Source organism: Ornithorhynchus anatinus, chromosome 8 (genome assembly GCF_004115215.2).
Source record: "Ornithorhynchus anatinus isolate Pmale09 chromosome 8, mOrnAna1.pri.v4, whole genome shotgun sequence".
NCBI lineage: Eukaryota > Metazoa > Chordata > Mammalia > Monotremata > Ornithorhynchidae > Ornithorhynchus > Ornithorhynchus anatinus.
Genome location: NC_041735.1, coordinates 414852 through 435134, shown reverse-complemented (window position 1 = coordinate 435134; position 20283 = coordinate 414852). Strand labels below are relative to the sequence as shown.

Below are 20283 nucleotides of genomic sequence, written 5' to 3'. Positions count from 1 at the left end.
TGTTGCCGAATTGTACGTTCCAAGCGCTCAGTACAGTGCTCTGCACATAGTAAGCGCTCAATAAATACTATTGAATGAAAACGTCTATCTTCATGATTCTATTGATCTTGATGATGCCTGCACTAGACTGCTTCTCTTTTTTTGTTTTGTTCTGTTTCGCTTGCTGGTCTGTCTCCCCCGTTTAGCCCGTTACTGGACAGGGATGGTCTCTGTCTATTGCCGAATTGTACACTCCGAGTGCTTAATACGGTGCCCTGCGCATAATAAGCGCTCAACAAATACTATTGAATGAATGAATGTGCCAAGCACTGTTCTAAGCGCTGGGTTAGATACAAGGTAATCAGATTGTCCCACGTGGGACTTACAGTCTTCATCCCCATTTTACAGACGAGGTCACTGGGGCCCAGAGAAGTGAAGCGACTTGCCCAGAGTCACCCAGCTGACAAGTGGCAGAGACGGGATTAGAACCCACGACCCTCCGACTCCCAAGTCCGTGCTCTTTCCACTAAGCCACACTTACTGAGCGCTTACTGTATGCAGATCGCTGTACTAAGCGCTTGGAAAGTTCAATTCAGCAATAGGGACGATCCCTGCCCACAACAGGCTCACAGTTTAGAGGGGGAGGAGACAGACATCAAAACAGGTAAACAGGCATCACTGTAAATAAATAGAATTATAGATGTATAGATATGTACGTAAGTGCCGTGGGGCGGGGATGATAGAGCAGAGGGAGCGAGTCAAAGTGACGCGAAAGGAAGGGGGAGCTGAGGAAAAGGAGGCTTAGTCTGGGAAGGCCTCTTGGAGGAGGTGCGCCTTCCGTAGGGTCAGGAGGGTGGGGAGTCGGGCAGGGACTCGGTGGGTTCCCCGGGCCTCCAGCCGGGCCCCCGGCCCAGCCTAAGAGCGTGGGAATCGCTCCGCCTGGGTTGCCTTCCCTACTTCCCTAATAAAGCGTGCTCCCACGTCTGGTCTGTGAGCCCCTTGTTGGGTAGGGATCGTCTCTATCTGTTGCCAAATTGTACTTTCCAAGTGCCTCGTACAGTGCTCTGCACACAGTAAGTGCTCAAGAAATATGAGGAATGAATGAATGAATAATAATAAATAATAATAATGACATTTGTTAAGCATGTGTCAAGCTGGGGTAGATGCAAAGATCATCAGGTTGGACACAGTCCCTGTCCCACAGAAGGCTCACAGTCTAAATCCCCTTTTCACAGACGAGGTAACCGAGGCACGGAGAAGTGAAGTGACTTGCCCAATGTCACACAGCGGACAAGTGGCAGAGGCGGGATTAGAACCCACGTCCTTCTGACTTCCAGGCCTGTGTTCTAATCTACTAGGCCGTGCTGCTTCCTACCCATCCTGACCTACTTTCAGTAGGTTTCAATACCTGTTCCACCTGCTCGTTACACCGAGTCCCACGTCCATCGGATTTATTAATTTGTATCCACCCCAGAGTTTAGACCGGCAATTAACACACTGTAAATGCTTAAATGCTATAATTGCCGATACCGTCATCGTCGATCGTCCAATGCTGTGGGCCTGGGGTGAGGCGAATAACCGATACTTTGAGGGGTACGGATCCAAATTCATAGGCTCCCTAGAAGGGAGGGCTAATAGGGTGAAGGGGAGAAACGAGGGGTTAATCAGGAAAGGCCTCTCGGAGGAGGTGTGATTTTAAGTAGGGCTTTGAAAGAGGGGAGAGTGGTCGTTAGATCTGAAAGGGTAGTTCTCCCTGAAGAAAATCTTCACGACAGTCAGGGGAAGAATCAAAACTAGGAAATGCAACTGCCCGAACGTTGGGCCCGGGGGTGGGCGCAGGGTGGCGAGAATGGTCTGGGCAGGAGGTGGAGAAGACAATGCGTCCTTATGTCGGTTTAAGCTCTATTAGGTGCCGAGCACCGAGTAGAGACACGGTGATCGGATGGGCACCCGCAGGACTCGTAGTCTAAGAAGGAGGAAGAGCGGGGAATCTTATCTAAGAGGCAGAGCGGGGAAGAGAAGCCGGACCTACCGCCGCCCAGGCTTGCGCTCTTCCCACTGGGCCACGTTGGCGGGCAGGGCCGCAGGGAGTCGGGGGCCGGGCGCGGGCGCCACCGACGGCGTGGGCACGGGGAGATGCCAGAAGCTGGGAAGGGGAGCGGAGGAAGCGGAGCAGGGATGAGGATGGTTGGATCGTGGGCTCTGTGCGGGGTGGGGGTAATAAGGGCTTCCTTCCTGGTGCTGTAGAGCGGCGGCTCCCCGTGGGGAGGAATCGCATCTCACCAAGTCTGTTGTACTTTCCCGAGTGCCGAGGACAGTGCCAGGCAAACAGTCGGCCCCCAATATGTAGCACAGATGGGTGGATTGATTGATCGCTGTCTCCGTGCGGCAGCGAGAGAAGCAGCGTGGCTCGATGGAAAGAGCCCGGGCTTGGGAGTCAGAGGTCATGGGTTCGAATCCCCACTCTGCCACTTGTCGGCTGGGTGACTGTGGGCAAGTCCCTTTACCTCTCTGGGCCTCAGTGACCTCATCTGTAACAGGGATTAACTGTGACCCTCACGTGGGACCACCTGATTCCCCTGTATCTCCCCCAGCGCTTAGAACAGTGCTCGGTACATAGTAAGCGCTTAACAAATACCAACATTAGTATTATTGTTATTCGTGGGTTCCTGGTGACCAGATCAGTGGTGGAAGCCAGTGCTGGCCCGTCCTCGGGCTCCCCAGCCCGCAAGCCCCTTTCAGCCGGGGTCCTTTCAGAAGGAGCTGTGGGGCGAAGCCTTCCCGGTCCGGCGGCGGGCAGGGTGGGCAGGGTGGGCAGGCCACTTGGATAAGATTCCCCGCTCTTCCTCTTCCTCAGACTAGAGAAGCAGCGTGGCTCAGTGGAAAGAGCACGGGCTTTGGAGTCAGAGGTCATGGGTTCGGATCCTTGCTCGGCCACATAGCTGTGTGACTTGGGGCAAGTCACTTCACTTCTCGGTGCCTCAGTTACCTCATCTGTCAAATGGGGATTAAGATTGTGAGCCCCACGTGGGACAACCTGATTCCCCTGTGTCTACCCCAGAGCTTAGAACAGTGCTCGGCACATAGTAAGCGCTTAACAAATACCAACATTATTATTATTACGAGTCCTGCGTGTGCCCATGTGATCATCTTGTCTCTACTCCAGCGCTTGGCAGCTAATAAGAGCTGAACCCAAACCAAGAGAAGGACGCATTGTCCTCGCCACCTCCTGCCCAGGCCATTCTCGCCACCCTGCGCCCACCCCCAGGCCCAACAGTTGGGCGGTTGCATTTCCAAGTTTTGATTCTTCAGATGCTTCACGGTCCGGATCCGGCGGCTTCCCTGCAGCGCCCCCGGGAAGCCACCAGGTGGCGCCCTGGGATAATAATGATGGGATTTGTTAATAATAATAATAATAAATGTTGGTATTTGTTAAGCGCTTACTATATGCCGAGCACTGTTCTAAGCGCTGGGGTAGACACAGGGGAATCAGGTTGTCCCACTTGGGGCTCACATTCTTAATCCCCATTTGACAGATGAGGTAACTGAGGCACCGAGAAGTTAAGTGACTTGCCCCAAGTCACCCAGCTGATGACGAGTGGCCGAGTCGGGATTCGAACCCATGACCTCTGACTCCAAAGCCCGTGCTCTTTCCACTGAGCCACGCTGCTTCTCTAATATCAATAATAATAATAATAACGTTAATAATAACGTTGGGATTTGTCACGCGCTTACTCTGTGCCGAGCACTGTACTAAGCGCTGGGGGAGACACAGGGGCATCAGGTGGTCCCACGGGACCACAGTCTTCACAGTCTTCATCCCCATTTTCCACATGAGGTCACTGAGGCCCAGAGAAGTGAAGCGACTTGCCCAAGGTCACCCAGCTGACAAGCGGCAGAGCCGGGATTCGAACCCATGCCCTCTGATGTGCAAAGCACCGTTCTAAGCGCCGGGGAGGAGTCGAGGTGATAATAATAATAATAATGTGGGTATCTGTTAAGCGCTTACTCCGTGCAGAGCACTGTTTTAAACGCTGGGGGAGATACAGGGGAATCAGGTGGTCCTACGGGAGGCTCACAGTCCTCGTTCCCGCTTTCCAGATGAGGTCACTGAGGCCCAGAGAATAATAATAATGATGATGTTGGTTTTTGTTAAGCACTTACTCTGTGCAGAGCACTGTTCTAAGCACTGGGGTAGATACAGGGTAATCAGGTTGTCTCACGTGAGGCTCACAGTCTTCATCCCCCTTTTCCAGATGAGGTCACTGAGGCACAGAGAAGTGAAGTGACTTGCCCAGAAGTGACTTGCCCACGGTCCCCCAGCTGACAAGCGGCAGAGCCGGGATTCGAACCCATGACCTCTGACTCCCGAGCCCGGGCTCTTTCCACTGAGCCACGCCGCTTCTCCGGGGTCGAGCAGGCTCCGCGCGGGGTTGGGTATTGAACCTCCAGAGCGCCGCGGCTGGGAGCCGGGTTCGGCCTGGAACTGAGGCCTGGGCCGGGTTACAGAGGAGGGGTTGGGGGGGACCAGAGGCCGGACTGGAAGGGCTTGGGGCCTAGGGGCTGGGGCACTGCTGACACCGTGAGCCCGCTGTTGGGCGGGGATCGTCTCTGTTGCGGAATTGTCCATTCCAAGCGCTTAGTACAGTGCCCCGCACACGGTGAGCACTCAATAATACGATCGAATGAATGAAACGGGGTCGGAAACGGATAGGCGCTCTGACATCTTCCATGACTGCGCCCTAGAGCGGCCCCCAGCCGCAGCAGCGAGCAAGGGGAGAGGGGAGATGCAGGGAACGGGACCTTGGCCGTTACAAGGGCTCATAATAATTAGAATATTTGTTAAGCGTTTACTATCTGCCAAGCACGGTTCTAAGCACTGGGGGGGGGGGGATATAAGGTAATCAGGGTGTCCCACATGGGGGTCACAGTCTTAGTCCCCATTTTACAGATGAGTTAACTGAGACCCAGAGAAGTGAAGCGACTTGCCCAGAGTCACACAGCTGACAAGCGGCGGAGCCCCTAAGGGGCCAGAGGGTGACGCGGATGAACCTCAAAGCTTCCTGAGGACGGGGATGTGGGGATCCCGCAGATCGGGGATGGGAGTTTTGGGGCACAGTGGAGGGTAGGGGGGACTGGGGTTCCGACGGGACACTGGTGCAGAGCAAAACTCCAAAACGTCAGGGGGAGGGAGGAGGAATCAGCCCCGCGGGGGCAAGATCGGGAACGGGGCCTGCCCCAGGGCAGGGCCGCAACTGGAAACAGAGCAGGGTAACCGGACGGGCTGCGGGATGGAGGGGCAGAGGGCAGAGGGCACGGAGCCGCCCCGATGAGAGGAGGCAGGGTTACGTCTTAGAGAGCTGGGGAAGGGGGAAAGGCAGGGAAATGCCATTCCTTGAGTACCACTCTCTACTAGGAGCTGGAGGGCGGCGGGTTCAGAACAAACAGCAGGAAACACTTCTTCCGCCAGCAGCGGGGCGTGGAGCGGAGGAAATCCCTTACCACAGGGAACTATGCAGCCAGAAACCCCCTCAGGTCCAGAGGGCGTTGGACAGGACCTCGGACAAATGTCTGGGCGGGGTCACAAGGGACGGTCGGGGATGGAGAGGGAAGAGTCGGGGGGTTGGACGGTCCCCGTTGGGTCACTGAGGGAGAGTCAGGGGTGTTGCTGGGTCACCGCGTTTAGAGTCAAGGATGGAGAGGGGAGAGAGAGGCAGGGGTGTCCAAAGGTCGATCCCTAACCCCGAGGATGGGCGTGGAGGGAGGCGGCCGGGACCCCGTTCCTCCGGGCGCCTCGGTGTCCGTGGTCCACCGGGCCCTCAGGCGGGCAGGCTCTGGGCTGAGCCGGGGCAGCGTCACCTCGGGACCGAAGCCACGGGTGAGACAACGGGGAAGCCTGAGGCGGCAGCTCTGGGACGGGGGCTACCGCCGTCCGTGGCGACGGAGGGGTTCGAGAGCCCCCCCACCCGCGACCCCGAGGGCCCGGGCGACGTTGCCTCCGTCGGGACCGGGTCCACCACGGTGACTGGGCTGCAGGAGAGGCACCGTCGACTGAAACCCGGCCCGGCGCTGCTCCTCCAGACCCAGGAAGCGGCCGTGCCAAGCCCAGGCTCCCCGTGGAGACGGGTACTCGCGAGGCTGCCGGTGGCGGGGGCGGGCACGCGGGGGGGGCAAGATGCCGCAGTCACATCCGGCATCTGGTGAGTCCTCCCTCGGCAGCCCCTTCCCCCCCGGCCCAATCACCATCCCGTCGCCGATCGCCCAGCTGCCCCAGCGACTCTGGGCCCAGGGGCCTGGCAGGGGCAGGCTTGAGGCCGGCCGGTCCAGTCCCCCGCCTCTCCCGTCCGGCCTGACCGGTGGGCCGGGCCCAGCCCGCACCTCCCCGGGGGGGGGGGGCGGCGGGCAGCGGGGAGGCGAGGACGGAGCCGCCGCCGCGGAGCGGAAGCCGAACACAAGCGCGGGGACGAGCCCGGGGCCGGGCGGAGACGACGGATCGAGAATCGGTTTATTAGTTCTGAAAGAATCCCCACGGTATGTACATAGTGCAAAAGCGCTGCTGTTCTTCCCGCCGTGGTCCACGCATCAGACTCCCTCTCTCCCGCCCGCCCACCGGGAACGGAACACGCCCAAGCCCCGGCCCCCTCTCGCCGCCGGGGCGCCCGCCGCCCCGAGAGGAGCCTGGGGGTCGCGGGTCGCACGCTAAAGCCGAGTGCCATGTCACGGATGGCCGGACCCTCCGGCAGCTCGGGGAACTCCCCGCGCCCACAGCAGGCCGGAACCGGTCTCGGCCCCGTGGCCGGAGGATCCGGGCGCCAGCGGGCCGGAGAAGGCTGGCCCGGCGCGGGTGGGCGAGGCCGGGGCCGGAGTGGCCTCGGGAGGCTTGGCCTTGCGTGGCGGGGGAGGGGAGGGAGGGAGGAGAGATGTGAGTGGGAAGGGGTTCTGGGAAACAGATCTGAAGTGGAGAGCGAGTTTTTAATCTTTACAAACAGGGTCGACGCGCAAGGGACTCCAGAAACATTCGAGTGCTTGGCACACAGTACAGGAAATACTTAAAATGACACTTTGGAGCAAACAGCAGCTTTTCAAAACAGTAATACTTTTGCCTACACATAGTCACATTGGATTACGATTTCACACCTTCACGTCCAAGACCGTACGTACTCCCCACCCCGACCCGGCCCGCTTCCCCCGGCCGAGGGAAAGAAGAGGTGGCCGGAGCGGAGCGGCGTACGGTATCATCGAGCCGCCGCCGGGAGTTCCTTTTTCACTCCATTTCCTTCTCTCCTCACCCTGCCCGAGGCCTCGGGATGGGAATGGGCTGGTGCCGTTTCTCCCGGCCTCTTCCCCGGTGTCGCAAACCAGTCACCGACACGGCCACCCGACCCCCAACCACCCAACCTGAACGCGTGTCGCTTGGGGCAGACGCCCTCCCACCGAGGGACCCACTCAACCAGAAAAGTCCAACTACGGAGCGTCCCGGCCCCCCGTGTCAATCGCCTATGTACACATGGAAACGGAAACCCAACTTCGATTAAATAAAGAACTTGCCTGTCGCCATTGCCCCGGCCCCGCCCCAGACCCCGGGTCCCTCTCCCCGTCGCCTCGGCCGGGGCCGGGTCTGCTCTAGCCCCGAGCCTGGAGCACTTGGAAAAATCTGCAGCGACCTCGCCGGAAATTGGGATGCCACGCGCCACCTGCCCTCAAAGTCCCTCAGAGAACAATGTGAACTAGCGGGGCCAAGAACAAGGAAGGAGCTGGGCTGAGCCGGCCCCTCTGGGTGAGGCGGCGCAGCAGACCCGCCGCCGGGGATGGGCACGCACTGGAAGCAGCCCAGCTTAGCACTATCGTTTTCCCTCACGCTCGGCTGGCCGGTATTTTGGACCCTTGCCCTTAGCTAGCCCAATGCCCCCACGCCAGCCCATGGGGCAAGAAGGCTGGAGCGGCAGCTGCCCACAGGGACTGGGTGGCTCCTCCTGGAGACCCCGGCCCCGGCCCCGGTCACGCTCGGTTGGGCTCCCACGGCCCTTCCCGGCCAGCCTCGTCCCGCCAGGCTGAGGCCCCCACCATCGTTCTACCGGGTCCCCGGTGACCCACGAACCCGGGCCGCCGAGACTCCCTTCGGCACCGGGAAAAGAGTCCAGGCGTGCTCAGCGGCCCCAAGGCCACGGCTCCCGGGGTCGGAGGCAGCGGCTCCTCACCCCACCACCGGGGTCGCCGAAGCCCCTGCCCGGGGCCGCTCCCCTGGAGCGGCCGGCAGCACCGACCCCTCCTTCCGCCGTGGCCCCCGTCTCACGGGCTCTCGGAGCCCTTCCCTAGCACCTGACCCCCGGCCCCCGGCTGGAGGGGCGCCGCAGACAACAGCGGGCCCACGGACGTCTCCCTCGGGGAGCGCTGGGACCGTCCAAGGCCGCGCGCCGCCCCGGCCGATTCGGCCCCGGGCGGGGAGCCGCTCGGGAACTCCCTGCGAAAAGTGCCTGAGTTGGCCTAGTTTGGGGCCCGGATGTGGCTCCCGGGGCCGAGTCGGGGAGCTCATCCCATCGCCCGCTGACGGGCGGCGTGGAATCCCCGGGGACAGGGAGGGGCTCAGTTTCCCCTTGCTGAGGTTTCAGAGGGATGAACCCAATCTACCCCAACTCCCGCCTTCCGGAGGGCCTCGGTGGCTCTAAAGTCTCAGCCGCAGACCGAAGAGAACCGCATCTACCTCCGCTCACCCTCGCCACCGTCCGTCCTCGCCCGCCTTCCCGAGCGCCCGGCCCCCGCTGGACCTGCCCGGAGTAGCCAGAGCCCACAGAGACGTCAGGGGAGGCGGGACCGGGCCACCCCCCCCCCGGCCCAGAGCCGGCCGTCGGGCCTACGGCTCGGCCCCAAACACTCCCATCTTTGAAGAGTTTTGCTCAGGGTTGGTCTTTCTGCAATACTTTCTTTACAAATCAGCTGAAACTTTGCCACCGGAACTCGCTCAGACAGTTCTGACAGACACTCGGATGCCAATTAGAAGCTAAGCTACAGATCATAATTAAACGAGTAACAAAGACAGCTACAAAAATATTTCTATTGGGAATTAAATACACGTATTAAACATCCGACAGTGCAAAACGTGGAGATGAAGCTGCGAGGGGGAGGGGGCGGCGGCCCCTCGCACAGTTAGTCGGTGGGTGGGTGGGTGCGGGTTCCTGAGTTACTGGTTGGGCGGGGCGGGGCCGGGGCCGGGGCCCTCCGCACGGGGCAGGCCACCCCCGGGGGGCCGCCTCCGGGCCCCACTCGTGGACTTCTCCGCCGTGGCCACGGTCCACTCGGGTCCCGGCTCGGCCTGCTCGGGGCCCCCGGCCGCCGCCGCCGCCGCCGCCGCCACGTCCTCCTCCTCCTCCTCCTCCTCGTCCGCCTCCTCCTCCTCCTCCCCGCCACTCCGCTCAGCGCCATCTCCCTCCCCGGCACGGAGGGTCTTGCCCAGCTGAAGGGTCTCCATAGTCCTCTGGGTCTCCGAGACCCAGGACTCAATCCGGCTGGTCAGCTGGACTTCCGCCGATATGGGGGCGCGGGGGTAGTCGTCGTCGTCCTCCTGCTCCTCCTGTTCGTCCTCGTCCTCGTCCTCCTGCTCCTCCTCAAGCATCCCCGGGACCAGGGTGCTGGTGGTGCTGGTGATGGACGAGTTGAGCAGGTCGCGGCAGCTCCCGTCCAGCGACCCCGTCTCCGTGCTCTGCTGCGACGCCCACTCCAGCTCGTCGGGTCTCGCTTCCTCCCGCTCGCCGGCCGGGCCCTTGCCGGGGCCGGCGGCCGGCGGGGGCTTACAGGCCACGGTGCCGTCCTGCTGGACGGGCCCGGGCTTCTCGGGGGTCTGGCCGGCGGCCTCTCTGGCGACGTCTGCGGGGTCCGGGCCGTCGCAGGTCTCCACCATGTTCCTCCAGTTGGTCTCTGCAAAGTGCGAGGAAAGGCTCGCCCGGGGCCTCGGGGGTCATGAGGCCACGAGAGGGGAGTGCGGATCGGGCAGCGAGGTCACTGGTCCGGGGCCAAGCTCCAGAAGGATGAGGGGTACAGACAGAGCCCGGCGGCCCTAGGTGGGACCAGGGGCCACGAGCACCTCTCCTGAGAAACGAGACCCCCGGCCCGCACCCCGGCACGCGTGGTGGGGAGCGAGGGGCTGTGGCAGGATGGTCGGGTCGGAGGGTGAACAGCGGGCCGTGCCACGGCCCCCCAGTTCCCGCCGGACCCGGCCGCGCCTACCCAACCGAGCCTACTTCACCTAGCAGCGAGGGGGGACGTTAGTCCTTGCCGAACGAGGAGCTGGGGGAGTGGGGACCGGGAGCGGCCGCCACCCCTCGCGGGACCGCTCGGATCGTCCCCACAAGTTAGTACCTACAGTGAGTGCGGGATACACGCCGCACCCTTTTACCCCACAACCTCACCGGCGGCATCGAGGGTGCAGGTGGGTGGGCACGGCCTGAAGTTCGGCCGCTCGACTCCCAACCGGGGGGCGGCCGCCACTCACCGTATTCCTTCTCGTTCACTTCGGAGATGGGCTCGGAGATGACGCTGCAGAAGGAGATGGCGCTGGCGGCGGAGGGGTTCCGGGAGTGCCCCATGTGGTGGGGCGCCTTCTGCACGCTCCTGAGCGCCTCCTCGGCGTGCTCCTGCTCCAGGGCCGCCACCATGTCCCGGTAGGCCTTCCTGGCCTCCTCGGTCAGCGCCACCAGCTTGTGGAACAGACTCTGCCCCGGACGGTACGTGACGTCAGGATCCCCGCCTTGGTGCCCCCCCCCCCGCCCCCTCCGGCCCGGGCCCCCCAGAATCCTGCCTCGCTGCTGACCCCAACCCATCTAGTCCAGCGCCACCCCGGCCGGACCCCGGGCCTCCGCTCACTCTGATGAGGCAGCTCCGCTCGGCAAGACCCCAGGGACCCTCCATCGAATCAGGGTGATGACCTCACTACCTGAGCACTCTGACAGGTCACTAGGATGGGATGGGGCTGGGCTGCTTTTCGGCCCCTGGGCCCTAAACGGCGGCGCCCCGCGGCCGGCCCTCGGCCGGCCCGCCGGCGCTCCCCGGGCCAGGCTGCCCCTCACCTCGGCCCCCGAGTAGTTGAAGATGCCCACGACGCTGACGGGCACCAGCTTGTTCACGCAGCGGCCCAGCGCCTTCCTCCCGAGGGCGAATACGAAAGGGATCTCCTGCTCCCGTGCCATGGCGATGACGTTGCAGAGAGCCTCGTCCAGGCCGCCTGCAGAGGCGGGACAACTGGGCTCAGACCCCGGGGACGACCGCCCAGCCCCCCCGCGAGCAATGGGGGCCCCGGGATGCGCCCCCAGGCCCCGCACCCGACAGCGGGCCTGAGCCCCGGCTGGCGGAGCATCCCTGGTGATCCACAGAGGGCACCGAGGCCTGTGGCCAAGGAACCCGCTCGGGCCACGCGGCCAAGGCGCTGGGCCCGGGGAGGAGCCTCACTCTCCCCCTTCGCTTATCCCTCTCAGGCCCCGCCCCCTCCCCCAGGCACACCGGAGGCCCTCAGGACTCGGGTTCGGCGCCGGGCGTCCCGGCCTGGGACACCGCGCCCCTACTCCCCCAAGCCGCCGCCCCCGGCGGGCCTCGCGCACACCTTTTGACTGGATCTTCTCGCAGTTGGGGGAGATGATGACGCACTTGATCTTGCTCAGCTTCATGTGCTTGGTGACCTCGCGGAGGCCCATGACCAGCCGCCGCCGGGTCTTGGCTCGCACAGGGTCCTTCTGGTAGACGCGCTCCTGGAAGCTGACCAGTTCCTGCAGCAGCAGCGTCACACACTCGTCGATCTCCTTGCTGAGGACCTGGTTACAGTACCTGCAAGAGGCCGGTGTGGGCCGGGGCTGGAGGATGGGGCGGGGGCGGGAGGGCTCTAGGGGCCCCCGCAGGGGGTGCTAGCCTCATATCCCCGGTCCAGCGTTTTCCAACTTTACTGCTATTTTCTAGTGGACTGAATATTTGACTTGAATGCAAAAATGCTTGACTCCCAATAAATAAAAAGGGAGCCTTTGTGAGGGTGAGTGGAACTCCTGACCTTGCACTTTAAAAAAAAAATGCTTCAAGCACCCTTTCCTTCTCTAGGAGCAAAGAGAAAACAGAACAACAGTGTTTCAGAGCCACCCAGAGAAGTGTCTGGTGTATGGGGGGGGGAGGGGTGAAGGCGTGGGATTAAGCAACCCGCAGTCCATGCCGGGACACCGGGGGACAGTCGTGTGGGGTTGGGATGGTCCGTGCCGGGTCGCCGCAGACCCGGCCCTCTTGGCAGCGCGCACCGCCGGCTCCGCGGAGGAGGCCGCCGAGCCTCCTCGGGGGCGCCCCCACCCACCCCGCGACCGCCAGCGGCGCCCGAGCCTTACTCTCGGAATCGTTTGCTGTGAATCTTGGTGATTGCGGACGATGCCATTGGACTTCCGATCCCGGAGCTGGCCGGAGAGCCTTGGGACACGGGGGTCATGCAGTATGGAGAATTCTGGCTGGCGGGGGACAGGGACGTGTCGCTGGGCACGCTCAGCCCAGTTTCTGAGGAAGGGGAAAAGGGCTACCTTAAGACACCGATCACAGATGGGCACGCCCATTTCACCCGCCGGCCCGGCGGTCGGGTTTCTGGTCGGTCTGCAGGAGAGTAGACTTCAAACGTGAAACGGCCCAAACGCCCACCGCCCCGCTCTCTCTCACTCCATCCCCGCTCCTCCGGCTAGCCGCCGCTGCCGCCGCCCTTCTTGAACCACGACGGTCTAGATTCCTCTCCCCTTCCCTGGGCCGAGCCCGTCCTCTCCAACGTCCCCAGTGACCTGCTCCTGGCTTAATCCGGCAAACTCTACCCCGTCGGAGCCTCCCCGACGTCTCGGCCACCTCCGACGCCGACGCCCCCTCCCTGCCCCGGTCTCCCGGGAATGCCACGCGACCCCGATCTGGCCGCCACGGAATCCTCCCGGTTCTCCTCCCGCCTTCCCGGTTCTCACTCGCTGGCTCCACCTCAGAGTGCAGGTGGCGAGCCCCACCTCTCCCCGACTCTTCTCGCTCCACGCTCACACCGCGTGGAAAGCTTCGGCTCCCTCCTCTCAGTGTGGGACTTCCAGAACCACCCCGAGTCCCAACCTCTCCCCCGCTTTCCAATCTGACATCTCCTCTTGCCTCTCTCCACTCGGATGGCCCACTGGCACCTCGGGCTCTGTCTGCCCACCACTGAACTGCTTGTCCTCCCTCTTAAGACCTCCATCCCCTTCGCCCAGCCCCCTCGTCTCCGGCGAGAATGCCGCCACTCCTTCCTGTCTTCCGCTCTGCAAATCTAAGCGCTCGATAAATAGCTCTGATTGATTTCGGCTCTCACGTCCGATCGTCCCGCCGATCCTCCCGCCGCTACGGTCTCCAGATGTGTCTCTTCCCCCAGCGCCATCATCAACGGCACTTATTGAGCACATACTCTATGCGGGGCACCGTACTAAGCGTTCGGGGGAGTACAATGCGACTGACTTTGTAGGCACATTCCCTGCCCAGACAGTCACTGTCTTACTTCTTGGAGCCACCAGGCTAAGGATATTAGACCCCTACCCACTAGCCTCTTCACTGGCCTCTCTCAGCCCCCAGCCCACAACCCACACAGCCGTCCAGACCCTCCTCAGGGGACGTCACTAGACTCCGCTCCTCAGCGGTCTCCATCGGGTGTCAGACTCCCTCCGCCTGAAGCAGAAACTCCCGCGTGCTTGTGTGGCGGGGCTGTGGCGGGTCTCTCCCTGTCTGGCATCCGCTCCCCTCTCCCGCCCATCCCCGGCTCCCACTCTTCGTTTTGCCCAAGTTCACCTTCTCGCTGCTCTCCTCTCTCACCTCATCCTCCCCCAATCCCTTCCTTTCTCAAGCTTTTCTCCCAGGCTGGAACATTTCCCGCAGCACCGTAGCCTCCTCAAGCCTGCCAAACCTCAGCCTTCCCTACCTTCAAACCCCACTTCCTGAGCACGTTCCCCAGTCGATTCATCCCGCTGAGGTCCCAGTGGCCTCCTCTGGCACTTTGCTTTTTTGCCTGCCTGTCTCCCCCTTTAGAGTGGAAGCTCCTTAAGGGAGGAGCCTGCTTCTGTTGTACTTTCCCCCAAGTGCTCTGTCCAGTGCGTCCCCCTAGGCCCAACAGCAGGTGTCCAGTAGACCCCCTCGCCGCTCTAGCTACTACCTCTGGATCCCCAGACAGACCTCCCCTCTGGAAGCGTGAGGTCTGCAGTCTGCGCCACCTTCGCCGCCCGATTCCTCCTGGACAAAGCACACCCGAGGTAGAGGAGCTCAATGGAGAGACCGCCCCCACCCGCCCCTGGGCTCAGGCCCCAACTCACTGCCCAACAGGACAGAGTGACTCAGCTGGCCCGGCATGGAAGCTGCCAGTTACGGAAAGCGAGTGAGGCACCGAGCGGGGGCCACCCGTTAAGGCCGCCGCGGCCCAGGCTCGAGACTGTCCCGGGGCAGCTCCCCCGCCCGCCCGCCCTCCCGGCAGACCGGCGTGGCGGCTTCGGACGACGCAGCCGAGAAGCGCACCTTCCGGCGACGCGGCCGCCCCGAAGCCCGGTGGGGTCTCCCTCGGCTCCTCGGCTCCCGGGAGAGCAGGGTCCGCTGCCAGACGCCCTTTCTTCTCTTCTCGCTCTTTCAGGATGATCTAGAAGCAGAGGTTCACGGCCCGTCACCTCACCTTGGTTGTGGGATTCGTAAATGCCCCCCGTCGACGAGGCTGCCTCGGCCTCCTCCCTCCAGGAAGTGCAGCTGACAGACGGAAGCGGACTCTGGCTCGAGGAACTCGGCGGTCTGGAGCTCAGCGTGGGAAACCCGGCGGGCAGAGACTTACCTGCCCGGCAGTGACCAGTGACCTGAAGACCGTGCCTCCAGGGGCGCGGCACCCTGGGAAGTTCCCAGTCTGGCCCCGCTCGGTCACCCTCCGCCTCTCTAATAATAATAATGATGTTGGCATTTGTTAAGCGCCTGCTATGTGCACAGCACTGTTCTAAGCGCTGGGGGAGATAGAGGGTTGCCCCACGTGAGGCTCACAATCTTAATCCCCATTTTACAGATGAGGTAACTGAGGCCCAGAGAAGTGAAGTGACTCGCCCACAGTCACACAGCTGACAAGTGGCAGCGCCGGGATTCGAACCCATGACCTCTGACTCCCAAGCCCGGGCTCTTTCCACTGAGCCACGCTGCTTCTCTCTAGAGACAGCGGGCTCCTTGAGAAAGTCACTCTATCAGACCGGGGAGGCAGTTCCTGGGCCAACCCTCCACCTGCCCACCCACCTCCAAGCCCTGGAGGTACCCCAGCCAAGAGCCACCACGGGCACGTCTCCGTCCTAGATACCCAGAGCAGCGCGGGCGGCACCGCGGGCGGCACCGCGGGCTCTCGGAGAAGCCAGGTCCCCGCTTCCCCGCTCCCGGCAGCCGAGGCGGCACCTGGAACGTACCTTTTTCAGCGCGGTGGGTCTCTTGAGTTTGGCGATCTCTCGCTCTTTCCCTCTTTTGACCCTGGGAGCAGTGGAGTCCAGAGGATTGAGGGACGGTGGGGCGGGCTGGCCTCGGGCCGGGGGCTTTCTGCCACCGGAGTCCTTTGTGTGGAATGGGGCTGCGCTGACCACTGAAAGGGACAAGCCTGTTAGTCCCCTAGACTGGACGCATGTTGTAGGCGGGGAATGTGTCTGTTACTCAGTTATACTGTACTCTCCCAAGTGCTCAGTACAGTGCTCTGCACTCAGCGCTCAATAAATACGATTGATTGATTTCACCTTGATCCCGCCAAGGCCCCGACGCTGGCCGCTGCCCGGTCCCACGGAGAAACCCTACTAGGGAGTGATCCGGGGGAGGGACCCACCGGCGGGAGCGGTCAGAGAGCTGTGGCCTCTAGACTCAACACGCCCGCTGGTGCCACTTACTTATTCGCTCCGTCGTATCTATTGAGTGCTTACTGTGGGCAGAGCTTGGGAGGGTAAAATACAACAATCGACAGAAACGTCCCCTGCCCACAGTGAGCTTACCCCTTCCATGAGCCGAGGGCTGGGGGGAGGGAGCGTCAAGCCAGCCCGGGAACACCCCAGCTGCAGGGTGGCAGCTCGAGAAGAGGGAGAAAGGGGAGCCCCCCAAGTCCCAGGGCTGGATTAGCTCTTTGGTGGGGTTCGGGACAGCTGGGAACTGGGAGGCAGACCCCGAAGAGCCCAGCAAACTTAGAAGCCTCCTCCCTGACCATCTGCAGGCTCCACAGGCCTTCTCCGGTCCTTTCCTTCCTCTTCCAAGAGCACCGGCAGTCTCTGCCCCACCCTATCCTTGGTCCCCGAGCAGGGTTTGTGCCTTTCTTGGGGGTACACCCCGGGGGCCCTCAGGAAAGAGGGCCGACGGCAGCCACGGAGGGAGGAAACGGGGCCGAGCTCAGAGACGCCTGGGGTGGGGGGCCGACGGGGTCCGGTTCTGTTCAGTCAGAGGAAGCCGGCCACTGGGTCTGAGAGCCCACGTCTGTGGCCCCCCGAGGTCCAGATCCCAGCAAGACAGATGTGAAGGAAGGAGGGAGCTCTCTCGTGTCGAAGGCTGAGAGCCTCGACTGGGGCGGGGGAAGGGATGGGGAGTGCCGGAGAGCACCAATAGTAATGATAAAGATGATATCTGTTAAGCGCTTACTATGTGACAGGCACCGTACTAAGCGCTTGGGGGGGGGGATACAGACAAATTGAGTCGGACCCAATCCCTGTCCCACGTGGGGCTCACAGTCTCGATGTCCATTTTACAGAGGAGGTAACGAAGGCACAGAGAAGTGAAGTGACTTGCCCGAGGTCACACGGCAGGACAAGTCACGGAACCGGGATTAGAACCCGTGAACCTCTGACTCCCAGGCCGGTGCTCTATCCACTACGCCACGCTGCTTCTCGGGAACCCAAGAGCCAAAAAACACAGAGAGGCCCCGGCTGAAACGCGGTAACCGGAAGGGAGAACGGTGCCCCGAAGGAAGGGTCGGAGGGGGCCGGGGGGCAGAAAGGGGGTGGCGCACTGTAGCCTCCCTCCTCAGAAACTGCCTAACTCTGACCATTGGCTTTAAGGCATTTGATCAGTTCTCCTCTTCCACTTAGTCCCGCTCATCCCCCACTACAACAAAACAGGCATACTTCGCTCCTTCAACCCCAACACACTCTCTGTACTTGGATCTTATCTGCCTTGCTGCTGACCTCCCCCACCCTGCCCACATAATAATAATAATGATGGCATCTGTTAAGCGCTTACTCTGTGTCAAGCACCGTCCTAAGCGCTGGCCTGGAATTCTCTCCCCCTTCCTAGCTACCAGACCGCCGCTCTTGCCATCTTCTCGCCGTCCCAAAATCAGCTCTTCCAAGAGGCCTTTCCTCACCTCTCTTTTCGTCACTCTATTCGCCCATCGTTCTGGCTCCTCCATGACCTTGGGTGTGTAACCATTAAGTAGTTTGTTACTCACCAGTCCCCCAGCCCCACAGCACTTATGTATAGAGCCTCATATCCTGCCTCTTCCGTTCTCTGTAACCTACTTTTATGTCTGCCTCCCCCTCCAGACCGTAAGCTCCTTGGGGGCAGGGATTGAGTCTACTGTGGTGTACGCCACCCCCCAAGCGTTCGGTACAGAGCCCTACACAGAGTACGCCCTCGGTGAATCCCAGTGATTGCCTCGCCCCCCAACCCAGCCCCATCCCCTCCCTCGCCAACCCAGACGCGAGCGGCTCCCCGGGTAGGATGGGAGGAGCCTTACCCGTGTAGGACAGGGGCCTGGTGTTGGTGATCTGCCGCGCCTTCATGGCCTGCTGCTGCTTCTCCAGGGCGGCCAGCATATCCCCCAGATCCAGCTGCACCGGCGTCTTACTCTTCTTCCCCGCCGCCTTGGACAGGGCCTCCTGCCAGAGGGATTGGGATAAGCTGGCCACGCCACCCAAGCCGCCTGCGCCGAAAGCTGGGGACCAGCACGGTCTCCCCGCCCTCCCCGCGGGATCGCGCCCCCAAGGACTGGTGGGCCCCCTTCCCCGCTCCGCAGCACCCTGCCCGTCCCCGGCCAGGGCGGGTCCCCGGGCCACTAGAACTCGCCCACACCTGCAGCTTCCTCTGCTCCATGCTGATTTCGGAGTACTCCTGCGCTGTGGCGAGGGCTGCCGCCAGAGCCTTCTTCTTCTGGCTCTTGGCCCGCTTAGGGACCGACGCGGTGATGGGGATGGGAGTTTGGACTATGCTGATGGGGGAATTCTCCGGCAAGCCGGCCAACTAGAATGCCACAAAAGCCAGAGATGAGAAGACCGAGGGCCCGGGACGCCCGGCCCACGAAGGAGAGATCTGGCTGGGAGAGATCCCCTCCGACTCAGAGCGAGGAGCTCCCACCTCCAGACCTTGGCGACCCTTCTCCGTCAGGTCCTACGTACCGAGGGGGGCGCAGGGAGCAGAGGACTGGCTCCCGGGAGGCGGCGTGGCCGAGAGGAGACGGCACATGGGCCCGGGGGTCGGGGGTCCCGGGTTCTAGTCTCTACCCTGCCCTGGCCCGCTGGGTGACTCCAACTGGGCAAGTCCCTTCACCTCTCTGGGTTTTGGTGCTTTCCTCTGGAAAATGGGTAAAAGATCCCTTCTCTCCCTTTCTGTGTGCGTCCCGTCTAATGATCTCATATTGACCCCAACCCTCAGCAGAGTGGCATGATAAGAAAAATGATGATGGTAATTTTAAAAAGCACAGAGTACCATTATGAGTGCTATTTTTGGGCATCGCTTCCCCCACTCCCTTGTTTTGATGCTCAGTGGGAATTCACAGACCACTGTCACTAGGGCGGTTGGTAGAGCTGGGGAGAGGCAGGTGGGCAGGAAAAAGCCCTGGCAGGAAGGTTGCTCAGAGGGCAACCAACGGATGAGCCCCACTGCCAATCGACTTCCCTACATTCTTCAAGAGCTAGAGCAAGAAGCAGCGTGAGCCAGTGGAAAGAGCGAGTGCCTGGGAGCCGGGTGCTGTGGGTTCTAATCCAGGCTCCGCCCAACACCTGCTGGGTGACCTCGGATGAGTCATTTAACTTCTCTGTGCCTGGGTTTACTCATCTGTCAAATGGGGATTCAAAACCTGTTCTCCCTCCCCGTCAGTCTGGGAGCCCCATGAGGGGCAGGGACTGTTTCCTACCCGACGATCCCGAATCCACCCCAGTGCTTAATACAGTGCGTGGCACGTAGCTCACTACTATTATTTTTATTATTATTGTCAGAACCAGATTAGAGATTCTGCTAATCTGACAGTTATGTGGCTGACCGAGTCGCTAGTTGTAACGTACCACTTTTGTGGAGATTTTTCGTTGCCCGCTCTCGTCTTTAGCATTTCCAGTGTCACTGTTCAATTCTGGGAACTCATCTTCGTCCTATAATTAAGTTGTACACTATAAGAATCAACAGAATTGGCTTGTAGTTTTCAAACCGGCTTATTTGGGAAATTTATTTTTACACTGGGCTCGGGAGCATCAGATGGAAGCAGTGATGTGAAAGCCTGAAGGTTCTGCAGAGAATTAGGACCGCCTTGAACGGGAAGACCGATTGCCTGCTGAGCGGTCGGCTCTCGAATCTACGAACCCGCTCTCCCTTCCCCTTCGACAGCGACAGACTGTGCTGTCTTTCCTTCCCATGAGGGGCAGTGGTCCCCGAAGAGGGAGCTCGGGGGGAAATGAGAAGAAGGCACTCTGAGCGGCAACTCACGCCGGTCAGAGAGTTGGAAAAGAGGCTTGAAGCCCTTGAGCCAACCGAGATTCCTGGATTTCCGTCGATGAGCCTGATCTATACTGACCCTTGCCTTTACCCTGGTTCTCTGGGGGCCAGAGTTCCAATCATCGCTGGGCCCTGCCCAAACTCAGGCAAGGACCCAACTTCCCCTCTTTGCCTCCCAGGAAGCAGGGCTGCTCCACAGCCATTTCCTCCCAGTGGGCTGAGTCCCCGGCAGGTGACCGTTCCCACTCTGTGCTGGGCTGGACCTCACCAGGACACATGGTCTCCCCCAAACTCCATGAACTCCTGGTTGGTTTCACTCCTCACATGCCAAGGGAACGCTAGAAGTTACAAAATTCTCAATGAGCAGAAGATAACCAAGGGCCGAGGGAGAATGCCAGGATTGGACACGAACGGTGCCACTTGGAAACCGTAGGCTGAAATCCGCCTTGGTCGAAAAGGTGGGCTCTTACGTGGCTCTGTGCTCCAAGCCGCCGCGCAAGAGCGGACACCACTTTGACCAAGTCAAACGCCATCCGCTCTGGGGGCCGAGCTTCCGAGCACCCTCCCAGCTACGTCGGGGACCACTGGAGTGAAGCAGCGGCCCGGCAGCCTCCGAGGAGG

General features: G+C 61.4%; 1 protein-coding gene across 8 annotated transcripts in view; it reads right to left on the bottom strand.

The window, feature by feature from the left end:
* Positions 1-6466: 6466 nt before the first annotated feature.
* Positions 6467-20283, bottom strand: part of SECISBP2L (SECIS binding protein 2 like) — a 35050-nt gene continuing 21233 nt past the window's right edge. For 7 of the 8 annotated variants that reach the window (XM_029070480.2, XM_029070479.2, XM_039912833.1 and 4 more), the window contains 10 exons: positions 19239-19322; positions 18031-18198; positions 17696-17837; positions 15402-15571; positions 14491-14608; positions 12330-12492; positions 11570-11790; positions 11040-11194; positions 10466-10685; positions 6467-9891 (listed from right to left, as the gene is read on the bottom strand). In XM_029070480.2, the coding sequence (XP_028926313.1) occupies positions 9158-9891; positions 10466-10685; positions 11040-11194; positions 11570-11790; positions 12330-12492; positions 14491-14608; positions 15402-15571; positions 17696-17837; positions 18031-18198; positions 19239-19322 (2175 nt within the window). In that variant the 3' untranslated portion in view covers positions 6467-9157. The remainder of the gene's footprint in view (positions 9892-10465; positions 10686-11039; positions 11195-11569; positions 11791-12329; positions 12493-14490; positions 14609-15401; positions 15572-17695; positions 17838-18030; positions 18199-19238; positions 19323-20283) is intronic. The other variant, XM_039912838.1, reaches the window with a different exon arrangement.